Source organism: Paroedura picta, chromosome 5 (assembly GCF_049243985.1).
Source record: "Paroedura picta isolate Pp20150507F chromosome 5, Ppicta_v3.0, whole genome shotgun sequence".
NCBI lineage: Eukaryota > Metazoa > Chordata > Lepidosauria > Squamata > Gekkonidae > Paroedura > Paroedura picta.
Window position 1 is genome coordinate 39,598,271 of NC_135373.1, and position 27,600 is coordinate 39,625,870.

The window sequence follows — 27,600 nt, forward strand, 5'->3', positions numbered from 1 at the left end:
TTATGGCACATGTTGCCCGGCCCGCAAAGTATCGTTTATGTCAGATCTGTCTGTAGTAACAATTGAATTTGACAGTTCTGATTCAGGGCTTGGAATTGATGCACCAAGTGCTTTGAATTCAGCTTGCGAGTTAAACTGAAAGGAACAAACGTCTCGCAAACCGACCCGTGTGTGAGGGTACTCATCTTGATAACAGCATGTTCCTCATCAGGCTGGACGATTCTCCTGACCTTGGGGTGCAAGCAGGTGCCGTTCTGAGAATAGCAAAGAAGGTGGAGAAGGCACTCTTCGACCTTTCTTGCTGCGTGGACCAGCATTACAAGAACAAGTATCGCAGCTTGCTCTTCAACCTGAAGTCTGCAAAAAATCAGGTCAGAGATAGCATGCACTCAGTAAACGACTCAGTAAATCCGTTTCCTGCTGTTTGCCTTATGACTTCTTTACAAATCCCCTTGGGTAAGCAAAGAATTAATTGTGATGAAGGGCTGGTTAAAATAATTATATAAAGACTAGGGACAAAGCCCGTTGCATTCAGGAATACAGCGGGTGCTAGCTTGGGGGTGGGGGTGGAAGAACTTTGCAGATAGACTCCCCCTCCCCTCAGGACCTGGAAAGGCTTGAGGCCCCGGGCAAGGAACTCACTGGTAGGGGCAGCTCTCACGCAGCAGGGATCTGCAGCCTCTGAGCTTTGGAGGGAAGTGGAAGGAGGAAGGGGTGGATTGTGATTGGCTGGCCACTGGACAGACAGGGAAGCCAGTTGGAGGAGGAGGCATTCAGGGGTGGGACAGCCACCCTGACGGGGTGTTAAGCACTGAGTGGCACTTAAGCCATGAGACCAGCTCCTCCTCCTAGGCCTTACCAGAAATTTTAAGTTGATCAGACTTGTGCTGTCCGTTGCTTTACCAAAGTCACTGTCTGTTTGTTCCTTCTTGAGACTTCACATCTGGGTTTACGTACTGACAGTGCCATTCAGACTTAACACCTTTCTAAACCCATTAAGCTCAGCAGGTTTAGAAGGGTATAGCTCTGTTCAGGACTGCACCATTTGCAAGTTGGCTTGCTTAGTAGTTGCCCTAGTTGGGATCCTTGAATGTATAATATCTTTTTTGTATGGTGTGACGCTTGATCCATATAGTCCTGGTTTGATGCCTGTTTGCTACTCCAAGGTGCTGAGATTAGTGTCCTAGGTTCACATGCCAGGATGAGGGTGGGAAGGAAAGTCTTATGTCTTTACTTTTCTTCTAGCAGCTTTTCTGCAAGGTGATTCTTGGAGAGATCTCTCCAAAGAGGCTGGTTCAGATGAACTCTCTAGAACTGGCACCTGAGGACCTAGCAGAGTGGCGAGCCAGTGAGAGGAAGCATGTAAGTCACCCATTTTGCCCCCAGGCACTGCCTTCCATGTCTTCTTGGCTTTCGAAATCGCTTCCCAAGCCTGCTGCTTTCTCTGTGCTTGGAAAACTAGAGCACATGGCGGTTGTCTTACTAGGGGAGGGGAAAAATATTTCCTAGGAAATGTTTGGAAGCCAAAGAATGCAGCCACCTTGTGTAAAATAAACAGGCCTGGGTCTGTTCAGTGATTGGACAGGGAGATATACATTGCTTTGGGTGGCATTATGGTGGGATATAAATATAATCAACAGAAGCTTAGCAGCTGTGGGGTTTTTTTTGGCTTGTGCAAAGTCCTTGAAATGTCACTTTTAAAAAGTTGTATCCTTATTTTAGAACCGTTTCACTGTTAAAGAGGTACCAAATCCATGCTTGCCACTGAGCATATTACTTGTTCAACTGCAGCTAATGTGTGATGGAGTGAATTGGAGTGTCAGATTAGGAGACCCAGGTTCCAGTCCACACTGTGCCATGGAAGCTTACTGGGTGGCCTTGGGCCAGTTGCGCTTGGCCTAACCTTGTTCTCAGGATTGTTGCAAGGATAACATGTAAGATGTACTGGGTTCCCATTGGGAGAGAAAGGCAGGGTGTAAATGAAGGACATAAATAAATATATATCACATGAGCATAACATAGTTTGCAGGTATATCCTGCAAACATGGTAGAATAGGGTCTTCAGCATGATGCCTGGGGATGCAATGAATGGTGTCAACACCATTCCTGGTGCCTCCCAGATGTTGTTAGAAAGTAGGCAGGGTTATGTGGGGCTTTGGACCAATAAGGCTTCTGATTGGCTGTTGGAGATTTGATTGGTTGTGCAAATTTTTAAAACATTAGTTTGGCAGCATCTGCCATGACCACACAAGGATCACTACTGAAGTTAAGCTGCAGCCGCCATTTTGTGGTTGACTCCGCCCCCTGCAGTAGCCATTTTGTGGTTAACTCTACCCCCTGCAGCAGCCATTTGTGCCTGCACCCACCATGATGTCAAAATTTCAAAGGTGCCTGCAGGTTTGAAAAAGTTGGGAACCCTGTCTTACAAGTATGTCTACAGATATCACGTGTGAGGCACCGACTTAGAGGGGCTTTGACTTGTCCTGTTCTCCTTACAGGCACTAGAAGTTATAGAGAAAGAAGCACAAGATGCACAAGAAGCGCCAAGGTGTGGCATTACAAAATTCACTCACAAAGGAATCATAGAGATAAACAGAGAAACAGACGAGGACTTGCTGTTCCAAGAAATACTTGTGAGTAGGTGCAACATTCACGCTGGCTACGGCCAACTGTTTGCAGATCTTTCAGGGCCATTCCACACCTGATAAACATAGTGAAATACTCACCTTATGCAGACGCCATATTTTTGTCATTTCGCACAACGTTACCAACATCCAGCATCCAAGCAGCAAACTGGTAGCTACATCCTCCATTTTAAAGCACTAGCTGGGGATTCGCATAAAGTGTATTCCCCCAACTAAAAAGTGCCCGCTAGCCACAGACTAAAGAAATGTGTGGAGCCAAAACAGCGCTATCTCTGCTTCCAATTCCCGCCCTTGCACCCTCCTCCCTCTCCCTTCAAGGGATGTTTTCTTAAAAAAGCAAACTGCCTGGAATAATGAATAAGCAGGCAAAGCAAAAAAAAAAAAAAAAACCCAGTTAAAACACAAAACATGCCTCTCTAAAAGTACCCCCACCAAGTCAAGATTAATTTTTAAAAGATTCAAGGCTTGTGATTCCATTGGGGTGGCATTATAAAAAGCACTATGCATCTATGATTAGATGCATAGGTGTTTCAATGGAGAAGTTTTACTTTTAAAAAATTAGCTGCCATCATGGGCCCTTTAAAACATGGAGAAAGGTGATTGGCCGCCTGGCTTGATTGACAGGTAGAGGAGAGTCGCATGTAAAGCACGTTGCTCTCTTCCGCCATTTCAAGCAAGCATGTGGAGTGCTAAGAAGTGTGAGAAGGCAGCAGATGAAAGTGCGGAGGTGTGTAATTTTTTAGCATTATGCCATTTTGCTGGCATAGCACTGTTTTTTTCAATGTGTGGAAGTCCCCCAATTCAAGGTGAATGCTTTGTTGGTGTGAGGATCTTCGGATACTCCAAAAAGCAAACTCTTGGCCAATAGTCAAAGATTTCTTTATTAAGTAAGAAAGTACTCTTATCAAGGCATTGTCGAAACTGGGGCTGTGGACATATATATCAGAAACCCTGTTCCCCGCTCCAGCAAGGACGGGGAAACAGACAGTTTTAACATGCAGACGGAAATCCGGCTTCAGGGGAGAAGGGAAAAGGAACGGAGCAAATGGGTTACTTAGAGGTGAGAAGGGTGGCGGGGGGGGGGGGGACGGGACGGAAATGCAAGAAAAAACATCAGGGTCATAAACTAAAGCAAAGGAGACAAGTTGCCCCCATTTCCTACACAGGGATGAAACTCTACATAGTTACATAAACATCCTAAATAATGGCAGAGACCACAGGATTCTGACAATTGGTTCCTGAAATCACCTGACTTCAAGGGCAACAATGGCCAGTCTCTGGCACTCACAGGGGTTCTGCACAATGAGCCGCTGAGACGTGGTGGCAATGAGACTGTTGGAACCTAACAGGTTGCTTTGGGTGTAGCAGCAGCACAGTGGCATATCTATCTTATTTTGCACCTGGGGCAAGTGGGTGGGTTGTTCTTGGAGACACACACACTCTGCAGAGAAACATTCACCCATGAATCAGCCCTCCTGTCCTGCACCCAGCATCCTCACTGCCCTGCCCTGCCCTGCTGAAAGTGGAGGCAGAGGGGCTGGCTGCCTTGGGCTGCAAGTCCCTTCGCTTGATCTTGGTGTCAGGAAGGTGGGACAGGGAACTGGTGACCATTGAAGGGGGTCCATGCCAATGCTCGTGCCAGAGGGAAGGCCACAGGTGTCACACTGTCATGAATGCCCACTGTGCCCAGTCTCGCACCCACAGTGTTGGGGGGCTGGGCTGCTTGTGGCTGGCGCCTGCCCCACCAGACTCATCTGTGTGCCAGGGTGGGTGTCACTGGATGTGGGCTGCTTGGGGCATGCAGCTCCCACTGCCCGTAGGGGTTTGATGGGCCCCAGCGTGCCCAGGGCCGGAGCCTAAAAATGCTGTTGGGCCTTGCATCTCTATCCTACATCTAATGACATTTTCCTTAATGGTATTAAAAGGTAAAGAGAAAAGAAAGAGCTATACCTGTAGTGCAGAAGCAGGATCCTTGGCTGGAGGGAAGCATTAAAACTTTTGGGGGGGGGGCATCATCTGGGCATGGAGTTGGGTAGGCAGGTAGTTGTGAATTTCCTGCATTCTGCAGGGAGTTGGACTAGATGGCCCTGGAGGTCCCTTCCAACTCTGTGATTCTGATTCTATGAACTAGCAGTATTTATTACATTACATTCTTCTGAAGTTCATGTTGGGGATTTCTTCAACCCAACTTTGGACAGGGTCTGCTGATGGACTGGCTCCAAGGACTACCGAACATTCCAGGAGATGTTGGCCAGAACCTCGAAAACGGGGTCTGTGTGTTCTATTTAAAGAACGTGTCTGGTGCTTCTTCAGGGAACCTGTTCAAGGCAGCTTACAGCATAAAACATGATAAAATCATAGAACAGCATGATAATTTTTTTTAAATGAACCACCTGCTAAAAAAAGAGTAATTAGAAATCTAAATCAACCCTTTAATTAAAAGCTTGGGGAAAATGAGATGGTTTGGTGTGGTTTTTAAAAGATGGTAGAGCAGGCACTAGAAGTAAAGCTACTAGTTGCAAGCCTTAATTTGTCTCATCAGTAATCTAATCAACTAAGGCAAGGGTTATTTAATTGGTGGGTCAATTTTAATCAGCAGGGCTGAATGTTAAGGATACCGTAACTTATTACCTTGCTTCCTCCCCCCCCCCCCCAAAGGGATCACAGGTGCTTGAGAATGAGAACTCACATCCTGAAGCTCCTGCAGCATCTAGGACATACTGCAGAGAGAGCCACCAAAGTCACATGTCACATTTGGACTGCTTCAGTGACACTGGTAAGCTGTTAGGCCAGGCACTTGGTGGCTTATCCTTGGACATATGGATCCTTCCCCCCCTGCCATCCCCATCTCTCAAAACCTTTCTCAGTGCCTTGTATAGCAATACAGGTATTGTCCAGCCTGAATTTAGTGATAGGTCTATGTGAGAATGAGGAATATAGTTGGTAGTTTTCTTATAATGCCCCAGTTCAACAAGATCTAAACATCCTGGAAAAGTGGCCAAATGACGCAACTCAAGAAGGAGAAGTACAAAGTTCTACGTTTGGGTCACAAAAATGAGAAGCAGGCATAATGGATGGGAGATACACTTCTGGGTAGCAGCGTGCACGAATGAGGTCTTGAGATACTTGTGAACTGTAAGCTAAATATGAGCAGACAGTGTGATACGGCGGTAAAGAAGGTGAACGCAGTCCTGGGCTGTCTCAACAGAGGCATCACATCAAAATTGCTAGATGTCATAGTCCTGCTGTATACCGCATTGGTCAGACCTCACCTGGAGTGCTGTGTGCAGTTCTGGAGGCCTCAGCATGTGGGCAAAATGGAGAGGATTCAGGGGAGAGCGATGAGAATGATCCGGGGCCTGGGGATCAAGCCCTATGAGGAAAGGCTGAGGGAGTTGGGAATGTTCAGCCTGGAGAAGAGGAGGTTTTGATGGGGTCAGGATTGCTGTCTTTAAGACTAACAAAGGCCAATAAAGATTTATTCAAGGCGTGAACTTTCGAGTGCAAGCACCCTTTGTCAGGCTATGATCTTCTTACCATGTAAGAAAATTTAGATTACCATGTAAGAAGATCATAGTCCGATGAAGGGTGCTTGCCCTCGAAAGCTCACACCTCGAATAAATCTTTTGTTGGTCTTAAAAGGTGCTACTGGACTCTGATTTTATTGTGCTACTTCAGACCAACACGGCTACCCATTGAATCTGTCTTTAAGTATGTGAAAGGTTTTCACTTGGAGGAGGGCAGGGAAAATTCCTGCTGGCAGTAGAGGATAGGACCCACACTAATGGCTTCAAGTTTTGTGTAGAATGGTATCGGCTGGATATCATAATTTCCCCCCACAGTCAGAGTAGTTCAGCTGTGGAATTGGCTGCCTAAGGAGGTGATGAACTCCCCCTCACTGGCAGTCTTCAACCTGTGTGTGGACAGATACTTCTCTTGGAAGCCAAGCTGATTCTGCATTGAGCAGGGGGTTGGACTATGTAGCCTGTACAGCCTTTTCCAACTCTATGGTAAATTCTCACTGTGGAAATAATGTTAGGCTGGAAAAAGAGAGGGGTGGGGTGGCAGTTGGATGATAGAGGACATTGTTTCCCTGGCATCTCCTGTTGAAGGATTTCAAGTAGCAGAAGTTCTTTGCCAGAGACTTTGAGAAACTCTTGCAATTATGACGAACAGAACTGAACTGGATCAGTGAAGACTCTGACAGTGTGAGGCAGTTCCATATGTTTGTAATGAGGCAATAGATGTAGATGAATGGTTAGGTGTTGAAAGAGAGAGCAGAGATGATTTGCATGCTAGGTGGAGAGACCCAAATTAGGTCACTTCTCATCATCCCAAGGCCCAGTGAATTTTGTACCAAGAGAGTCTGAGAAGCTTTAAGGCTCTTGTGGTGAGAGTTTTCACAGGCGCAAACTGCACTGGGATCTTTTCCAGTGAACACACACTGAAATAGGCGAAAGACCCTTGGCCTTTGGCCCAGCTGGAGAAGCTGCCAGAGAGGTTGTGTCTGCATTCCTCCAGACAGGAGGCCAGTTTGCTTAGCAAGAGATTTGGCTGAAGAAGTTGTGCTGTTTTGAGCATCTTTTCTCAGGTATTTGAGCAGGTATTTCCAGTGGAAGTCATAGGAGCATGTGAAATTCTGGATGGTGATTGAGACATCACCAGAGATCCTTTCAGTTTCAGACTCAAACTGTGAAAAAAAAAAATTCAAATCCCAAATTTTAGTCTATAAAATCCACTTGTAATTTGATCATTGACAGCACAGTTCCCGCATAGATGATCGAGACTCATTTCAAAAGAAACGAAATATAAATACGACTTGTTCCTTCTGGCTTGACAGGACAGATGGCTGCTGAGGACGAGGGAGGATTTAAGCCACCTACACGCAAGCGTATTTTAAAACAGGAAACAAACGTCTCTAAATGTTTGCAGTCAAACGTTGTCTACTCAGATGGAGGGGAAAGACGGTTGCAGGAAGACAGGTCTGTGAACTTTAGCAGGGAAGATGCAATCTCTGCAATAACAACTCTTCAAAAATGAACTTTTTAACAAAACACACACACTATCACAAGACGCTTGAAAGTGGCTGCTGCTAGCTTTTCAACTCTGTTCTTTACTCCGTGCCATGTCCACTCTGTTCTTTACTCCGTGCCATGCTAGGGGAAACACTAGAACAGGGGAATTGTTTACTGTATGCTTTCTTCAGGAGAGAGGATACAAATGAAGCATGCCATTAAGGCACAGGAAATCTAGATTTACAGGAGAATATCAGTTTTTGTCATTACCCTTGTGGATCAGATAAACTCGGGATAAGAAAAAACCAACCAACCAAACAAACCCTCAAGTAAATGCATTTTGTCATTTTTAAAACTTTTGTCACCCATGATTGCAGGAGATTCAGTATACTGAAATGACTTCTCTCTTTTATTTATTTAAAACATTTGAGTCTGGTTTGTCTCCCATACTGGTGATTCAAAGGTGGTTACAGAATGTAATAAACCTAAAAATACAGTGAAAGAAACCCAAAACTAGAGGCTGCCAAGCAGGTAGTGAGTTGAAAAGACATCCCAAGCAGCTGACGGTTCTGTCGGCACAGCGCATAATAGAAGAAGAGTTGGTCCTTGTATGCCACTTTTCTCTACCAGAAGGAGTCTCAAAGCGGCTTCAATTCGCCTTCCCTTTCCTCTCCCCACAACAGACACCCTGTGAAGGAGGTGAAGCTGAGAGCCCTGATATTACTGCTCGGTCAGAACAGCTTTATCAGTGCTGTGGCGAGCCCAAGGTCACCTTTCTGGCTACATGTGGGGAAGCAGGGAATCAAACTCGGCTCGCCATATTAGAAGTCCGCACTCCTAACCACTACATCAAGCTGGCTCTCCAGGGCTGTTAATCAGTGGTTTAGCTTCTGAGGTGTTATGGAATGACTGAACATCCCAGCTTTTCAGAAGTTTGAAAAAGCTGTGGTCCTCCGGGGCAGTTCGGGGCCACTTGCCAGCCACATAAGAGTACTTGCGCAAATGAGACAGCGTGAGAAGGGAAACGTGGAACAGATACAGAAGGCATAGTGCTCAGAAGAGCACATTTGCGAGTTTAAATGCACTTCTATGTTATACGTGTGATCATTGGAATCACTGCCATAGTATGTATGCAAGCACTTCCTATTCACACAGCCTCAAGGACGTGCAGAGGAGGGGGGTTAAGGCCATCCGTCTCCGAGCAGGTCCTCAGTAGCTCGCTAATCCTGAAAAGGAGCACACAGGAAAGATCTGTTGTCATTAAAGGCAGAGCAACAGTTGCATTGTTATTTTAAGTCATTAGGCAGTCCTTGTGGTGAGGAACCCTTGAAAGGCATGCAATATTGGGAATGCAGAGAACAAGGGCCCATTTTTAGTTTTGCTTCCAATGCACGACTGACATGAGTTTGGGTCCATTTTCTTGGGATGTTATGCTGGCTGGTTCCCTATTCTGGCCATCATAGCCTTTGCACAAGGAAGATGTCAGTGGAGTAACAGGTCGGGCTCAGATGGGAACAAATGTAAATGACCATATTGGGCCATTCAAAATCTCCCCCCCTCCGCCGTAAGAACAAAATCCATGGGAAATGCCTTTTATTTGAACCAGCCAAATTGACACAAACCAGGAACCTAGAAAACATTGTCTCCTGTTGTCCTTTTTGCCATCTACAAGTGGAATTTTGTCTCAGCAAAGGGACTTGGCACTGCCGTTGTCAGTCTTAGCAGGTTTTGAACAACAAGGAGTATGGCTAGCTGAAGGCAGCAGCATCCAAAGCTCAGTGTGCAAAATCAATTTGACATCCAAGGCTCAGGGCACTTGCTCCGAAATCAGCATGAAATCAGTGTAGCTTGCCAACCTGAGCCTCTTTGGTGGCTTATCTTCTTGTGAGGAAGTGGGTGTCACATGCAGGGTGCTGAGGTCAGAGGCCCACTTCCTACTACTTACTTCGCAGCTCATTGTGAGGATAAAATACAGGCCCAGCAATGCTTTCAAGACCAACAAGCTTGGGCCCAAGGCTTTGAAAGTCAAAGCTTCTGCGGTAGAATAACTATACCTGAGTTCAGTAGCACCATAAAGCCCCTTTGTCCTTTTGCAGTCTGACAAAGGGAGCTCTGACACTTGAATCCTTATATCTGGGGAACCTTGTTGGCCTTTACAGGGCTGCCAAACTTGAATTTTGCTGTTCTGCTGCTGACCATCATAGCAACTTGCCTATTATGCAGACTGAGTTCTGAAATTTAAAAGCTAGTTTCTTGAAAGCAGCAATGTGATTGGTTAGGCATACCTAGCTGGTTTCTGCCTGTGACCTATTAAAGCTTCTTAGCATGCTCTGGAGTTTGTTGGATAGGGAACGATTAATGCTTTACCTACCAAAACAACACTTGACAGGAAAACCAAAGTCTCAGGCAGTACAGCTCTTTGGTTACATCATGTGGTATCTGAGAAGGGAGTTTTGACTCTCAGAAGCTTATATCCTGGTCTTTAAGGTGCTACTTGAAATCAGGTCTGGTTGTTCCACAGCAGACCAAGACGGCTACCTTCGGAAATTGTCATCATGTCGAAGGTCACTTTCCCCCATTTTCTGCCTTGCTCATAGAAGCTGGCTGTGGACCAGCCACACATGCTCAGCCTTGCCTACCTCTCTGGATTGTTGTGAAGATGAAATGTGAAGGGTGAGAATATTGTAAGCCACTTTGGGTGTCCATTGGGGTAAAAGTGGGGTACAAATGAAGCAAATACATCAGTAAACAGACATGTTGGGGGGGCACAGGGGTTTTGCAGTTTTGCAAGGAATAAAAATAAATCTTAGGTTTCCCTGATCTTCTGAACAAGATCTGCATCTTTTCTCATTTCTGCTTTAGCACTGTCTCACCTAGCTTTCCCAAGAAACCTCTCCAGGTTGGGAAGCAGTCTAGAACGTCAGTCATCTGGAAAGGACTTATTCAGATGTTCAGTCTGAAGCAGTTTGCTGCAGAAGCATATCCTGTTTACGGCTCTGGCTTTCAGGTATGAGTAGAACCGGATTGGCGACAAAAGCAACATTTTCTATCATCCGCCTCCCCCCCTCCCACAGGTCTGTCTTTCATTTGGGGGATGTTGCTTCCTTTGCTGCGGCTTCACTGTTTCTATAACCAGACCTTTTCCTGCCAAGCAGCGTGAAGAAGTCATTAGACAGCACCCCTCAGTCCGTGCTGCTGAGTTAATTTCCGTGGCTTTGAATGAAACCAGGTAGAAGGAGGGGTGGAGCAGGTATCAACGGGATAAGCAGCTGCCAAATAAGCCTTTTCTGCACCAAAAACTGGCTTGCGGAGCAGGTGGCAGCGGTTAAGAGCTAATACAAATATCAATCAAAATGCAATTTTAGTGGTGCCTCAGGCCAAGTGTGACGTTGGTGAGACTGACCGCAGCCATTCCCTTTCTGGCTTCAGCAAACAGCAGTGGGTAGCAGGCAGGAGGGGAGCTGTCAGCTGAAGCCGGACCCAAGCACAGCGGAGGAAGCTGTGGGTCTGCTGGAAGGGGATGCGGGTGGGAAGCAAGAGGAGCAAGCTTTGGAGTTCTTTTCTGCTGTTTCCTGAAGCATAGGCCGACCAATGTCCTTCATCAAGCAAGTCTGCATTTTTGTTTCAGAAAAGGGAAACTGGAGCTCCAAATATCCTGATGTTGCTGTTGTATTCTGAAGTGCTAGAGCGGCGTAGTAGCCAAGAGCGTAAGCTGAGGGTCTCCAGCCTTCTTGAGCCAGGGGGCACCTTCTGAATTCTTACACAAAGAAATAGGCACAGTCCAAAAATAGATACCTCAATAGGAGCAATAGTCACAAAATGGCTGCCGTAGTAGGTGCAGCAGTCACAAAATGGCTGCCACAGGGAGAGCCGACTACATGTCAGGGAGTGAAGTCATATATGACTGCAATAGGTAGGCTGAAGCTATGCCTTTTAAGCTGTGCAGTCAATTAGAAGCCTGGCTAGCAAAAGCCCCACCTAGCCCCACTCTTGGGAGTGCCAGGAAAGGTGTTTGCTGCCACTATGGCAGCTATGGGCTCCACATTGGTGGCCCCTGGTTTATGTTGTGAGATGTTGCATTCATATGTCACTTCAACTTGAAATCACCAGACACCTTTGTTTTCTGGCAGGCCCAATCCTGGGAGCTGCATGCGATAACTCAGTAGGGGGTGGGGCTGCAGTTAAGGTTATATATCCTTATCTATCTATGGTTCCTCTTAATATTTGTGAAACAGGCCTGGGGGTGGAGATTATCCTGGCTGTCCGAGTTGGAATACAGCTCCCGCCTGCCCTCCCTGGATGCTAGCCACTTTGCTCTCAGATGCCTGAGAGAGAGAGAGACAGAGAGCCCTGCTAACAAGCCCTGTTTACCTGCTTTGGCTCCTGCTGTGAGGGAGAGAGAGAGACAGAGAGAGCCCTGATTACATCCTGGGGGGGGGGGTGAGAGAGAGAGAGAGAGAGAGAGAGAGATCTGTGCCTGCTGGTGTCCTCTGGGTCCTCACACCCATTGTATTTGTGGTTGCAATGGGCTTTCATGCTAGTATAATATAAAATTACACTGTGTACGTATATGCAATTGCTGTGGTGGTAATGTTTTTTAAAAGACAGATTTGATTACAGGAATGTAGGCTTCTCTGCTGTTTGCTCCTCCAGGGTCTACCTGATCTCCTTCAATCAAAGGGCTGCATTCTCCCAGAGGATGTCTGGGCCTATTTAGACAGTATATGGCCAGCAAACATCAAGGTACCTCCTTTCTATAAGGCCTTTGTTTTCTTCAGGCTGTGCTGTTCTCACATATTGAAACCCTTTCATCAGGTAGGCTGAGGCGCTGACTAGCATCTGGCAGGGCTTCGTGTAGTATCAAACCCCTCTGTAAATGAGTAGAACTTAGTTTGGGACTGCAGGTTACAGGTAGTTCTGTGATCCCTTTCCGAGATGTTGTTTCTTGATGCAGTGCAAGTCCTGAGGCTGTGATTTGAAAGGACAGACTAGTGTGCAAGGGGAGGACTTCTTAGTTCTTCTGTCTTACACCGGTTCTCTAGCTTTCACCCGCTGGCTCCATTACTTGAATCAGTACTGATACCCAGATATTTTCCCTGGAATGTGCACAAGTAGCTGTTTAGGGGCTCAGGAAAGATAGGCAGTAGAAAAATAGCAAGGACTGAAAGAACCAACCCATGACTGAAAGAACCAACCCCCCCAATGTTACCGTTAATTGTTATTTATATTATAATGTGCTTTTGCAATGTTTTGATGCCTTATTTGAAAGTTGATGTTACATATTGTTGTTACTATATATCGTTCCATGTAATTTGTATTATATAATGTTCAATGTAAACCACCCAGAGCTGCAAAGAAATGGGCGGTATAGAAATCTAAATGAATAAATAAATAAGGGGGAGAGTGATCTTTTGTCGTTTTCGCTGAGCAGCTGGACTGGGGTACCCAGTGTTAACGGCAGCCATATACGTCAGTATTGATTCCCTTGTATTAGACATCCCTGTTTCTAGGTGTAGTAAAACTGTTCCATGATGTAGATTTAGGAGAGTATTCAATTTAGGAATGTCCCACCTCTGGGACTGGGTAGGTAGTGCTCATCAGCATTTCCTGAGGAAGCAGAACCTTTCCCTAGAAGATCCCTATTCTTCTTCCTGTCCTGACTAGAGAAGGTAGGACTTTTACAGAGCTCCCTAAAGGAACTGACAGCTGCAGAACAAAATCCCGAAGGAAAGAAAAAAACCACAGAAAATGGGGAAGATCAGTGAGAGAACTGAAGGGCTATATAAGCGTCACATCTACTAGAAGTTGCCTTTTTTCTCATCCATTGGGTAGGGGCAGTGATGGCATCGTCGGGGCAATTGCCATTCAAGTGTTGTCCTTGTATTCTGCAAAATCTGAATCACCTGTACATTTCTGCAGGCCAGGTGGATGTAGCATTTGGCGTCATTGTGAAGCCAGGCCTTGTTGAAGCAGCTGCAGGCAGCCAAGCAAGACACTTGGGCTAGCCCTCCAGTTTGGGGACTGTACGTTTAATAGCCATCAAGCCCCTAGACTCAGTGACTCATTCTTTTGGTTCTGGAAAGTGCTGTCAAGTCACAGTTGTCTGATGGTGACGGCTGTAGGGTTTTCAAGACAAGAGACGTTCATTGCCTGCCTCCACATCATGGCCCAGGCATTGCTTGGAGGTCTCCCATCTAAATACGAGTCCCAGGCACACACGGGACTGCACGTACGTGGTCCTGTTGTGAGGAGAAACTCTGCAAAGAACTTTCTAGGTTGCAAGAGCATTTCCTCCCTCCGTCTTGGGGCTGGTGTTTCCTGCCCAAATTGGCCATATGACTGGGAGACACGAAATGAAGGGCACCACATTAACCTAGAAACCCTCTACTCCCCCAAAAAAACCCTTCAGTAGTGTCTGTATCAACTGTGGCTCTGTCAGGTCTGGAATCCAAAGAGGCATTGAAGCCTTTGGCTCCAAGAGTTGCCCACTAATTAAAAGAAGAGAAAACATCTTGCCTTGACAGCTCCATCATCTGTTTGATACTCCTCTCTGTCAGCAGTCTCCAGTGTGATGTCAGAAGAGTATGGTAAGACTGAATAAACCTTTACTTTCTGAATGGACCCATCAGTAACCTCTGTTTTCTGATGATGAGGTCTTTCTGGGCACGGAGGAAGTTCTAGAAGCCAAATAAAGCAAAAGGCCCTGTGGGACATCCCCCTCATCAGCCATCCTCTTATTTTCCATGGAGCCCCAGCAAATACTGTATTTGCTGGTGTATAAGACTACTTTCCCCCCCTGAAAAACATGCCTTCAAGTGGGGGGGTTGCCCTATACGCCCTATATGCACTTCAGTTGGGATAGACATAGCTGCCCACAGTGGCCTCTTGATGCCCGCCCACCTCATTCTACATACCATCCATTATCGCTCAGTATCCAGTGCAGCCGCGGCGGGTCATCAGCGTGGCTAAGGCGAGCATCAGCAGCGAGACAGGGGTGTCAGCCTTTTTGGTGCGACCGGCCCGTTCTGCTCGGCGGGAAGCAGCGGCGCACCGGCCCGCCCCTTGTCTATGCAGAGCTCGCACATGCGCACTTGCGCACTAGTGCCGGTCACAGGGAGATGCAGGGGTGGGCCGGGTATATAACAAACTCTATATTTTGAGTGGAAATGTTGGGGGGTCGTCTTATACGCCGGCAAATATGGTACCTTAGTTCCCTTGGTCACAGTGGGATCAGCAAACTCCCTGGCAGCAGCCTTCGTGGCCTGTGCCTCTGGCGCCTGATGGATCTGAATGCTGAGCTGGTCCATTGTTGTTGATGGGAGCTTAGAGGTCCTTGGCTGTACCAGCACAATATGAATCTGACTCCAAAGTTATTGGCCATGACTGATATTAACTTTGAGTCCCATCCATCACACCTCCTGGTGACACAGTGGTATCTTGTTCCCTAGTTTTCTTGCATTGTCCCCAGTATTGCAGTATTGTCATTGGATCTGGAGCTGTTGGATCCAATTTTACAAGTCCTCTGTACTGACAACATGGGTCCAATTGCATTCCCGTGCTTCAAGGACACCTGGACATGACTAAAGGTGCTTGGTCCAAATCTTCCTCCACACCTCCCACAGCCAATAAGCTTGACAACCTCTCCCAAGTGAAAGGAGATGGCTGTGAGTTCCTAATGTATTATTGCCCAACAAACTCGCTAGTTGCAGAGGTTGTGTCATCTAGGTAACATGCGGGATCCGATCTGTCCCCGACTAGAAGTTGCAAACTAGATGTCCTTGGTAGAAAAATGAACTCTTTGGGGCAGTGGGCTTGGGAATAGCCAGTTTTATGGAGGAGGTATCCAATACTTTTCTGGGAGCACAAGTCTCAGTATCTGGATATCCTCCCCGAAGATAAGAAGGCAAAAGCAATTTCTGCAGAAGGGGATTAATCTAGGCACTCAACAGCTAAATGCCTCAAGGCATTCCTTCGACTGTTCCTCTAGAGTTTTGGCATCCTGCATCATCCTGCGGCATCACTCTTGGCAGAGATTATGTGTGCTCTTGGCAGATACCAAAGCCAAGGTCAAAGACATGCCCTTTGAGGGCAAGGAACTCTCTAGTAGCCGAACCAATGCCACCCTGGAGCAGATGTGGAAAAATAATTTGATAACAAGCTCTCTTGGTCTGGCTGCCCCTCCTGCTTCCTTGGGCAAACAAAGGTGTTTTCTGAGCCATTGAAATTAGTTCTGTAAGCTGTATCACTACCATCCTGCCCATCCAGTACAGAGGGGCATTGGAACAGAAAGCATCTGAATAAACATCTAGGGAAGCCCCTCTCTGAAGGCAGAGCACTCCTGAGTCCTCCCAAGGGTTAATGTAATGGGCTCATTCCATCTTGCAGGTGTTGTTAATTGGCCCTCTCTGCTTACTTGGTCCTTATCTTCAAGGCCAGAGTTAGGAATGGAGTAATTGGCTCATTTTGAGAACCTGCTACCTACAGGATGGGAGGGGAAAGTAAGGAGCGATGAGGTAATTTTCTAGAGGGTCCCAGCAAGAACATGTCCTGATTGGCTTGTCATCGTCACCTGACTCCACTTGGCTGGCCAAAAAAATATAATTGAGCTAAGTGCCTGGAAGAAAAGTAGCTTGGATTCTGCTGGACTAAAGGCTTGGACTACGATATGCTTATAGTGCAATAGACAGCAGTGTAGACAGCACTTGAGCGTTGACCTCCTAATTTGGGACTGTAAGATGTGCCATCTGATGCAGGCTTCAAATGTGTTAGATAGTGAAGCTAGATGTTCTTTTTTTCTTGCTGTATGGCTGCAGAGTTGTATGTTGCCTAAAGGCAAATATATTTTCTCGGATATATTATTCAAATAAATTCTCTATATATTTTATCAGGATTGTTTCCTTGTACACACTAACTCAGAAAGCCCATAGGATTCAGGTTTGGACTCCTCGACACCCTCTCATAAAACAAACAGGAAAAGGAAAATGCTTTGTATGACTAGCTAATATGCAGCTGGTTGACAATTGCTAATGCCCAGTGACTTCTGTCTATAGTGCTTCATGGTTAAATTCAGCTACTTGCCCCCAATCAGCTGTCCCTGACCCTTGTCAGGTGATACCCCCCCCCTTCTTAGTGTAGGAGGTCAGGACCCTCCTGGAGAAATTAGCGATTAGGCAGATGAGGGTTACCAGGATGAGTTATTTTCTGGGTACTTCCTCATAAAAAAGATGATTTTGGATTTAGGGTCCCTGAACAAGTTGCTGGGAGTGGCCAGGTTTAGATGGTGTCTGTATAAGACATTCACCCCCTTTGGTCTAGGAATGACCCCCAGGGTCATCTTGAAGTGCATTTCTGTGGTATTTGTTCATCTTACATTGAAAGGGTGTGTGGAATACTGGCTACTGGCTTTCCTATGTAAACCCTCCTGGCTTTCCTATGTAAACCGCCCTGAGCCTTCAGGGAGGGTGGTATATAAATATAAATATAAATATAAATATAATAAATATAATAAATAAATAAAATATCAAATGCAGTCAGTTTTGCACCAGAGTGGCATGGGCCCCTGGTTCCTTTGTGGATATGCACCATCTCAGCTGGCATGGATAATTCTTTTATGCTTCCCCCCCCCTTTGTTATACAAGGTAGTCTCCAAGATCAAAGCAAAGGGAACAAGGGGCATATTGGTTACCCCTTTCTGGTTCCCCACTCTTTGGGAGTTGTCCCAGGGAAATCACATCCCTTTTCTACCAGAATTTGATTTTCTTTGGTATGTCCCAGTTGTGCATCACTGTGTACAACCTCTGCACCAGGAACCATGGTTGATTCTCTGAACCCCAACCTGCCAGCAAGAGCCTTGGAGGTTCTAGAAGCCAAGTACACAAAAGTCATATGCCTCCAAATAGAATACTTTTGTAACTTGAGCTTCAGAGCAGGGGTTCTGTCTGGTTTCATGCTGCTTACCAATCATATTCAACTAATTACTATCCCTTAAGGACAAAGAGCCATCCGTCTCCTCTGTCAAGGTACACTTGGTAGCCATCTCAGCACACCATACTAAGATAGAGGGGTATATCACAGATTCACATCCCCAGGCCAAAAAATTCTTAAAGGCTTGCTTAATCATGCCTCACTTCCAGCCTATTACTCAATCGAAGATTTACGCGATCTGTAGAGAAACCAGAGTATGAAATGGAATTGCAAGAACTTAGAAGTATGGCAAGTAATAGAAGCTCTCCTTGAAGCATGAGGATTGTAGAAAACGGACAATACTTAGCACTCGATTTCTTGCATCTCTCTGCCCTGGATTTACAAAGAGCTTATCCACTGGCAAAATTCAATGTATTGCCCTCTGCCCTTTTATATGGGGGAATTCAACAAAACCCCTTATGCACAGAGAGTTTGTCCCTGTGGTCTACAAAAGATAGACTCTTTAACAAGTGTTATTTCCTTGCCTGTTTTACATTGCAATTAGTTTTAAATACCTTAGTCCACCGCTCAGCAAATGCCACTCAGAGAATCAGAAGGTAGTCTTTTTAAATGTCTAATGAAAATCCTGAGATAATGGAAACTCTGGCAAGATTTTTTATTTTTAGCAATGAGACAACGTGAAACAATTGTGTCAAAAGGAATGTAATTATACTTTAACAACTGTTATAACTGAATTAATAGATGTTTGGGGCATAATTGTAATGGTATTAAACATCTGTTCTTTTTTGCTAATAAAGGCGATTGACTGACTCAGTAGAATTTATCACTAGTACTGTTAGACTTAATGGGACAACCCTTCATACCATTGTCCACTTCAAGTATCTCACTGGTTACCTACAAAATGATATTTTTAGTTACCATTACTTTGGCATGCAGGTTCAGCAAGTTGAGTGCCCTCAGATGCGACTCTCCTTAAATTCCACAGTGCTCAGTTTTGAGCCCCTAGTGTGCCCTTTCTTCCCAATAGTGTCACAATTCCCCTTGACACAGGACATAGTTCTACCTGTGTTTTTTCCCCAATCCCTCATCTCCATCTGAACAATCACTTCACACTTCAGATATCAGGACGTTTTTACTGTTTTACCTAGCCCATACAAAAGAGTTTCATGAAAGCCAAGCTTTGTTCATTTGCTTCTCTGGATGCAACAAGGGTAGGTCAGCTTCCTCTCAATCTGTGTCCAGATGGGTTGTCTTGGCAATTTGAGCTGCTTATACTGCCTTGAACATTCAGTGGCCATTCCCTCTTGAGAACTCATTTGACTAGAGCCCAGACGTCCAGCAGCTTTCATCAGCACTTTCCTTAACATCTGCAGAGCAGCTACCTGATTTACTCCATCCATGTTCCTCCAACACTATGCTGTAGACATGGACTTCAGGCAGTAGACGACTGTGGGGAAAGCAGTACTTCAGTCAGTCTTTCGCTGCCCAGCCTGTAGCTTTCTCCATGATAAGTAAGCTTGCTGTTCTCCCGTGTGGACTGCACAGAAACCATGAAGGTGAAAACATGGTTGCACATAGTGTAACTGATGTTTCAAGTGGTCTTCTCTGCAGGCACACATCATCCTTTCCCATAGTGTGCTGATTTAACTCAGGGCCATACCCCAATGGCAGAGGAAGGAATGCCATTCCCCCTTTCCCAGTCACATGGCCAGTTTGGGGAAGAAACTCCAGGGGAGGAAGTGTTCTTGCAACCTAGAAAGTTCTTTGCAGAGTTCCTTTTTGTGACAGGCCTGCTTGCGACAGGCCTGTGCTTGCACAAAAGGCCACTTGATGAACATCAATCACAGGTAAGTGCAACTATGTTTTGTGATCTGTGGCATCGATTGAGGCCATAACAGTGTATGAGTGACAGTGTGTCAAACAGGGAATGATTTCCTTTCCCAAAGAGCTCTCCTCCCCTGATCAGCTGCCTCTCTCCTCTCCTGTTTTAGGAGACAGCCTTGATACGATTCCACCCCAGCCTGCCAAAAGGCCGCAGTCCTTACAACATGCTGTATTCTTATCTGAACAATAAACAGAGATATGGCATTGTGGCCCACAACCGCATGGAGATGTTCATGGTGCCACTAGCAGCTTACCAACCAGTGCCTTCCAAACTCCACCCAATGGGTGGCCCAGGTAAGCAATTGGAACAAATCTTTCTTCCTTTCTTGAGGCTTCCTGTGGTAGGGTAGAAGCACTGAGATAACAATCCAGGATGCTCATCAAGCACGCATGTATCAGGGATCAATACACCAGTACTCTGTGTTCCTTTTGTTGCTATAGTAATATTTTTCATCTACTGCTATTCTATACCAGCTCTTGTCTTCCTCATGAAAGGTATGAAGATTTGCAGTAGGGTAGGAGAAAGAAGACTGAAGAGGGGGGAGGGCATGCTGGAAATTTCTGAGATGGTTTGGAAAGGGAAGTAAACAAAGGAAAACTCAGCTTTCAGTATGCAGGTTGTCATCCGATGACCCCGATAGGCAGAATTCACAAGACAAACAAAGGGGGTAAGCCAGTTATACCATATTGCTGAGTGTGGAAAATGTAGGTGGCTGAGTGAAGACATCCTTGGCCTTTGTGCTAACTGCAGATGGGGCTCTGGAACAACTTCTTGCGAGTCTAGAATATCGGCCTTGTTTGCTTACGGTTTAATTTTGTATAACGTAATCTAGCAAAGATGGTTGGCTCTGGGAACAGGATAAACAGGGATAGGCGTAGACTGAGGGAGCACTGGGGCTTCCGGGTCCTCTTGTGCTTTGGTTGGTGTGTGTGTGTGCATACATGCGCATGGCTGTGTGCTTGTGAAAGGCATTTCCTGTGAAGCAATTGGGATTGTTCCGGGTGGCATGGACCTCCATGAGCTCCCACAGAAATCCCATTGTGTGCCAAGGAGCTCCAGGGTTGGTCTTTCATGTATTTTCATTCGCTTCCCTGCAATCACAAGGGCTTAGAAGTTTAAAAATACAAGTTGGACAAATATTTACTCCTGGGCAGAATTTATTCTGAGCCTAGCAGTGTCCATCCTGAATCAACATAGTCTCCTTCCCCCCTCCGTTATCTTATTTTCCTGTTGTTGGTGGGAGATCCCAAATGCTCTGAGCTGACAGGCCTAATTCCAATTTCCTTGCAGGATATAACTTGTAGCGAGAGGAAGCCCTTTCCAGTTCCTTTACCTTCTTATCTCTCTTCATTTATTTATTTCATTTATATCCTATGATCCTCTCCGATGGGGATCTAGAGTGGCTTACAACATTCTCTTTGCTGGCCTTTTATCCTCAAATCCACCCTCTGAGGTTGGTGAGGCTGAGAATGTGATTGGCCCAAGGTCACCCGGCATGCTTCCCTGGCAGAGGGGGGATTTAAACTTGGGTCTGTCAACACTCTAACCCCGGGTTTTGTTAGATGGCCCCAGGGGTTTCTTGTTGGCCCCAGAAGAGTTTCCTGAATGGGTGGGTGTTAGTTAATTTTTTCGATATTTTAAAAATTTGTTAAACATTTATTGGGCGTTATGACCATATATGGTTATGTCGATCTATCCCCCCCCCATTGCCAATAATGGCCCTGGAGGGGGTGGGAAAGGGAAGGGGCCCCATGTGGGTGTGTACACAACTATCCTTCCCCACTATATTCGGCAGTATTGTGCCATTTCTGTGGTTTCTCGAAGCCTGAAGAATATTTTGGGGGTTTCTCAATGGTAAAAAAAGGCTGCTCTAACCACTACACGATGCTCTCCTTCCCTGCCTGGAACCAATGACAATAGGGTCCCCCCCCCCCGCTCTAGTTACCTTATATCCCCCTCCAGTTGGTTTGAAATGTACTTATATTTCAATCTGCTTCCTTTCTCCTTGCTTGAATCCCTGTTTTCCTTCCTTTCTTAGTCTTAATAACAGTCCCCCCCTCCCCCCGGGCTTCCTTCCCCCTTTCTTCTCCTTCCTTTCGACTCTTAGCAAGCAGCTAAGAAAGGGAAAGTTAAGAGTGGCATCTAGGCCATCTGCTGCCGCTAAGCCATCTGCCGCCATGCCATCGCAGTGGCTTCAGTAGCGTCTTCGCGAAAGAAAAAAATGCACCAAGACAGGGAAGTGCCCGAGGGCTTCAGAGGAACGGCAGATTCTATCTTGCTCATGGGCGAAGGATGGGGAGACTGCAGAAGTGGTGCCATTCTCTGCCTCAAGCAGCCCCTCCTCCCGTGGGTCTGTCTGCCACAGCTTTGGATCTGCTCCCAACACATCAGGCGGGATCGATCCCTCCCCCCCCCACTCCGGTTCCAAAATCCCTTGTCAAGAATCTGAGGCGTTTAAGAAAAGACAGAAAGCGTTTTGCTTTATTGTTGTTTAATTAGAGTTTTTATTAATGGCTTTTGTACCAACAAAACAGAACTTTGCTTCCTTTCCCCTTTGTTTCAATCCCTGTTTATCTTCCTTTTTTAGTCCTAATAACAGTCTGTCCATTCCACCCACCCCCGGCTTCCTTCCCTCTTCCATCTCCTTCCTTGTAAAGTGGTTTACAATAGGATGCAAAGTCAAAAGCATAAATAGCATTAAGTTTTTAAAAATAGTTCTACCCAGAATGACAATGATCTGGATGGCCCACTGGAAACTAAGCAGGGTAGGTTCTGCATAGTCCTTGTATAGGAGTCCACCAAGGAAGTCCAGGATTGCCGCATGGAGACAGGCAATGGCAAACCAACGCTGTCCATCTTTTGCCTTGAAGGGCTCGCCATAAATCAGCTGCAACTTGATGGCTCTTTTGATCCAGGATGGGAATACACAAAATTTTTTTTGTTAACATCTGATTTATGCAGAACATCTTCCCCTACTGTTGGAGAAAGGCATATTGGCCCTCCCATGAATGGTTCTTATCAGTGGCTGGAAAAGTGTCCTGATCTACCCTGATCATGGAACCCTCAAAATTGATAGTTTTCTAATTTTCTAACAGACATTTCTGTCGTCGTTCTCCTGTCTTCTTTTTGGACTTTTTTGTTCTTTCCCTTGTTGGCTGAGCCACATTTAAGAAACCGGAAGGGCTTTCTCCTCCAGCAAGAGACATTCTGCAAGGTAATTGCAATGAGCAAATGGGAAGACGAACCATTCTGCAGAATGCCTTCCCAGTCACCAATAAGAAGGCTGCGTTCATAGTCGGTCCAGCCTTCATATATTTTGATCAGGACTTCTTTGAGGTGACCTTTGTTTGTCTGTTTCAGTCCGATAGAATTTTATTGTCCTGCTGGGGCAGGATATTAAAATGTCTTTGTCAATGTTTGGAAGTGGTGACTTCCTTTTATTTCTCATTGCAGAAGGCTGGAAAATAGTGTGCCTTGAGTCTTTGGAACATGTTATTACGAAGGGCTATTGTGGGAGCAGGCAGGCCAAGCACCGGAGAGAAACAAATTGGTCTTTCATATAAGTGGAGTTTCATGAAGAGAATTATTGTGTTTCGTGTTTACTGGTCTGTTTTTCATCTAAAGGGGGGGGGAGCATTGAAAAGTAAGCCCAGTACGAGATACATTTTCTAAAGTGGCATGCCATTTATGTTTTTTTCTCCTCAGGCAGAAACTAGATAATTGCCACGCACTTCAAGAGGATCTTTAAAAGTTCTGAGATCTAAAAATTCAGAAAAGTTTCATTTTTCCATCAATTTGCCTTCCAAAAAAAAAAAAAATGCAGGTTTCTCTTTGTTTTAGGATTATTATTGCCCTTAGCCTCTGGCTTTTAGCCAGAGCTAAGCTGCCTTTCTTGTTCTGCTGAAGTGCCATAAAACAAAAGTCCAGGGGCACGTGAAAGGTTTGCATGAGTCATGGCTGACTTCTTCAGTTATGTGAAGCTGAAAACTGGGACTCCTTATTGCCATTTTAGAGTTAGGGAAAGGAAAGGATTAAAAACTATACTCCTGCCGTGGGCTTTTCTGCATCCTCATTTTTCTCGCTTGTGCTTAGCAGTTTCTTTTGGCTGTTTTTCTGTTTTGTACATTTTGCTCCCTCTAGTCATGGATTTGATATTACATTGTGTGCATAAAAACCTGCAGTTTAAATCTGCAGGGCAATAATCCGAACAGGAACTGATGCGTAATATCGGATTGACCACTAGAGGGAGCAAAACACAAGTGGAACTGAACATGCCTAGATTGACAAACCAGGAAAATGAGAATGCAACAAAAGTTTTCTAGAGTCTGGAAAACCTCTAGTGATCCCATGGCTTTGGATATAGCACTGCCTTCACCTTCACAAACGAGCAGCAAAATGACAGAGGCTCCTTTATTAGCATCATTTGGGCAACTTTGTGCTGTGTTTGGCTGGCGTGGCCCTTGCTTAGGCCCCTCACCATGAGCCATGGCATTCCTTTTAAAAACCACTGAAAATTTCCTGGTTTTTTATTTTTATATTTATTACCAATAAACAGATTTTTGTACCCCAGTTTTCTGAAATGTGGCTTCTTACGTGGCTAACAAATTAAATTAATTGCTGGCCTTTAACTAGAATGAGACCAAGAGGTTGTTTTTGTCCCCTCCTTTGTTTTTTTTCCATAGGGCTTGATCCATGCCACCCGTCCTTGTTGCTGGGATTAATTCTACCCAAGAGACCTCCCACTGGGCCTGACCCTTTACCAAAAACCAAAAGAAAGAGCATGGCTTTTAAGGACAACATCGAAATCCAGTACTTTCCTCTTTCTTCGGAAGTGGATGCTCATCAGATACAGCCGCCGCAACCGCTGTCCTTGAGCGATCCTCTCTGGGGACAGGATGGCCTTGCAGCGGCTCTTCCAAGGCTGGTCAGCAAGGTGACTCAAGCGGCTGGAGGTGGGCCCAGCCAGTCTTTCCCAGATAGTCTTCAATTGCAGAGTGGTTCCCTTTGGATCGAGGGACAGTTGAACAATATGACTTTGGAAACCTCGGGAGCCCAATCCCAGCAGTCTGGGATTTGCACCAATCCTGGCCCCTTGTACCTCAGGGACTTCTTTGGGCTTGTCCTGCCCTCTGAGATTGCCTGTCCGAATCATCAGGGAGTGGATGCAACACACAGGGCTCATCTCTTGGACGCTTCCCCAGAAACCATGCTGTCTGCCGAAGCAGCTGAGACACCGTTCTGGCCCCAGATCCCCGGTGCCACACCTGTCGCCGGAGATACCGACTCACTTGTGGGGGAAACTTTATCTCTCATCCGCTACATGACCCAGTTGCAGTCCCATGTAACCCCCAACCAGGATCCTCCTCCATCCTTCCTGCTCTGTCCATTTTCTGCAATGCCACTGGAAACTACCTCTGCATCGTCCCCGGTTGCCACAGGGCTTGAGTTCCCAGTAGTTCAGCAGGGTGCTGACGAGGTGTCTGCCCAGCTTCAGCTGCTCCTGTCCTTGGTGAGGGGACAGACTCAGACCCCTTCGACTTGACAGTCTGCCTGTCCTCAGAGCAGCTTTCTAAACCTCGTGATAAGAAAAGCGCACTAAGAAAATGCTTAATCGGGATTAAAAACAGCATTATCTGAACACGGGGCACGAAACGCTCAAGAGCTGCATGTAAGGCAGAGCAGAATGGGTTGGGAGGGGATTTGGTTTGTCCTCAGGAGTGGCCAGGGGTAGTATAGAATTTCTTTCGGCACGTGGCTGTGTCCACGTCAGACAAGCCAGACAGAGAGTAACCATTAAGGTTTTGTGCACGCAACCGCGGTCTGGTAGGTCTACCTGAAAATAACCTTTCAGCATTACACTGGAATGTGTTAGGGGTTAAATAATTTAACTTAGGGGTTAAATTACGGTTACAAACAGATGGGAAGGCCAGTGGAGGTGGGTCAGCTGTCTTAGCACAATTTAAACGTTATCTCCAGGAGAGGGAGATATTCAGCAGAAGGAACCTAGCGTTGAACCTGCCCTTTTATTACTTTTGCTACTTCCAATAAGACTTTTTCAAAAGATGTTCACTTGAGATTCACAAGATCCTTTTCCTTTGGCAAACCAGGATCTAAGTTCGGAACTTTCTCACGGCCAATCGGATGGCAGAGCAATGAGCATGCACAGGCCGCTGTGCGGTACCTGTTTGTTCTCCTGCCTCCACACCTGGTCAGAAGTCCTGAGAAGCACTTAGATTCGTACAGAAACTGATTGGTCACCAAGCATGGCAAATTGCTGCTTTGTTCAAAGGTTGTGCCTGTTCTTTTCACGGGGACCGATTAAGCCAGCTACAGCGGCTGGTGCACGCCTCCAGTGTAACCCTATATAGAGTTACCCCAGTCTAAATTCATTGAAATCAGTGGGTTTAGACTGCAGGAACTCTGCAGAGGATTGTGCTGCTGTGTTCTTAATGCGGACTTCCCCCGATCACACAGGAAAGAGGAAGGGTGATGGTTTGTGGTCCAATATACAGATCAAGAGGAGTGTTTTGGATGAGAAGCAGAAAGGCCAGGGGAAGGAAAGGCTGCCGGGAGGTAAGCTGTGGACGATCGCTTTTGTTCTTATTTATTTATTTATTTTATTTAGCAACTTTTGTTCTTTAACTTGAACCCTGTCCCCTGCTTCTGAGTTGGTAGGGGGTCTCTGTAGGTTTAGGAAGAGAGCTCAGCTGCCCTCACATCTAGTTAGGCCTAGTTCCTCAGCACCTGTGATTAAGAACTCATCAGATCGGTGCCTCTCAAGCTGCATTCCGGCTTTGGTTGAAAACAGTCTCCATGACGGCCGTGGAAATTGGCACTTAGTAGGCTTATATCTTCCCAGCCTCAAAAGCATGCCCTGGGAGCAGTGTGTCTGGCGGAAGTGTAGCTATTTTTGTTCTTTTAGAATGATGGAAGTTGAATAACAGTGCTGGGCAAGAGGGAGACGGAATAGGAAAACGTGAATTGAGGCAGTAGGTTCCGGGTTTTGTTGTCGGAATACAAGATGCCGTGGCGGCAGATTTGTTTCTGTTTTTATGCCAAACAGTTCTAAAGAGTTCAATGCAATAAAGCTTTTTATTATGCTTTTATGAGGATCTGTTCTCGTCCATATTGCGTGTCAAAAGGCTCTGGGCACACCTGGCGCTCGAGCGAAATTTGGGAAGAGCTTTTCAGCCGTCTGTACCCTTTTGTGTTAGCCGAGAGCATCATGTTAGTAAAGCCAGGCAGCATTAGCATGGGGGGTGGGGAAGGTTGGCCTTTCTGCCTAGTAGCACACACCTTCACGCGATCGTCCTGAGTAAACCAGACCCTGGCATGTCGCAGAAGAAGTGGATGCACCAAAGAAAGCTGCCTGCATAACAAAGATCTGCCTCAAGCAAGATGCTGCAGGTGGAAATTGCCAAGCTGCTCTGTCGGAAAATCCTTTACCAACCCAGATATGACAGGCCCTAAACATGACCAGAACCACTTCTCCCAAGTGGAAATTTCAGGGAGTCATGCTTCTAAATACCCGCCTTCTTCCTATTTGAGCACCCTTGGAGAGCTAGCTTGGTGTAGTGGTTAGGAGGGTGGACTTCTAATCTGGCAAGCTGGGTTTGATTCCACACTCCTCCTCCTCATGCAGAAGCTGGGTGACCTTGGGCCTGCCACAACACTGAGAAAGCTCTTCTGACCGAGCAGGAATATCAGGGCTCTCTCAGCCTCACCTCCCTCACAGGTTGTCTGTTGTGGGGAGAGGAAAGGGAAGGCAACTGTAAGCCACTTGGAGACTCCTTCGGGTAGAGAAAAGCAGCATATAAGAACCAACCCTTCAGTAATATTAGGGCTCTCTCAGCCTCATCTCCCTCACAAGGGTGTCTGTTGTGGGGAGAGGGAAGGGAAGGGGATTGTAAGACTCCTTTGAGACTCCTTTGGGTAGAGAAAAGCGGCATGTAATAATGAACTCTTCTAATGGGGGATAGGGCTACCAGGGCCTACTCATCGTGGTGACTGAGGGGAACCTCCACATTCACAAATGCTAAACCTCTGAGTCCCAGAGGCAGGAAGCAACATGAGGGGAGGGTCTCAGCCTTCATGCCTTTTTGTTGGCCCTCCAGAGGAACTGGTTGGCCAC

At 46.2% G+C, this 27,600-nt stretch overlaps 1 protein-coding gene across 8 annotated transcripts in view; it reads left to right on the plus strand.

Annotated features, from left to right (window-relative positions):
* The window catches only part of SPOCD1 (SPOC domain containing 1), a 54,617-nt gene extending 28,065 nt beyond the window's left edge, over positions 1-26,552 (plus strand). For 7 of the 8 annotated variants that reach the window (XM_077337453.1, XM_077337452.1, XM_077337450.1 and 4 more), the window contains 9 exons: positions 212-371; positions 1,246-1,362; positions 2,499-2,633; positions 5,304-5,421; positions 7,486-7,627; positions 10,523-10,667; positions 12,314-12,403; positions 19,576-19,762; positions 24,152-26,552. In XM_077337453.1, the coding sequence (XP_077193568.1) occupies positions 212-371; positions 1,246-1,362; positions 2,499-2,633; positions 5,304-5,421; positions 7,486-7,627; positions 10,523-10,667; positions 12,314-12,403; positions 19,576-19,762; positions 24,152-25,011 (1,954 nt within the window). In that variant the 3' untranslated portion in view covers positions 25,012-26,552. The remainder of the gene's footprint in view (positions 1-211; positions 372-1,245; positions 1,363-2,498; positions 2,634-5,303; positions 5,422-7,485; positions 7,628-10,522; positions 10,668-12,313; positions 12,404-19,575; positions 19,763-24,151) is intronic. The other variant, XM_077337454.1, reaches the window with a different exon arrangement.
* Positions 26,553-27,600: the final 1,048 nt, after the last annotated feature.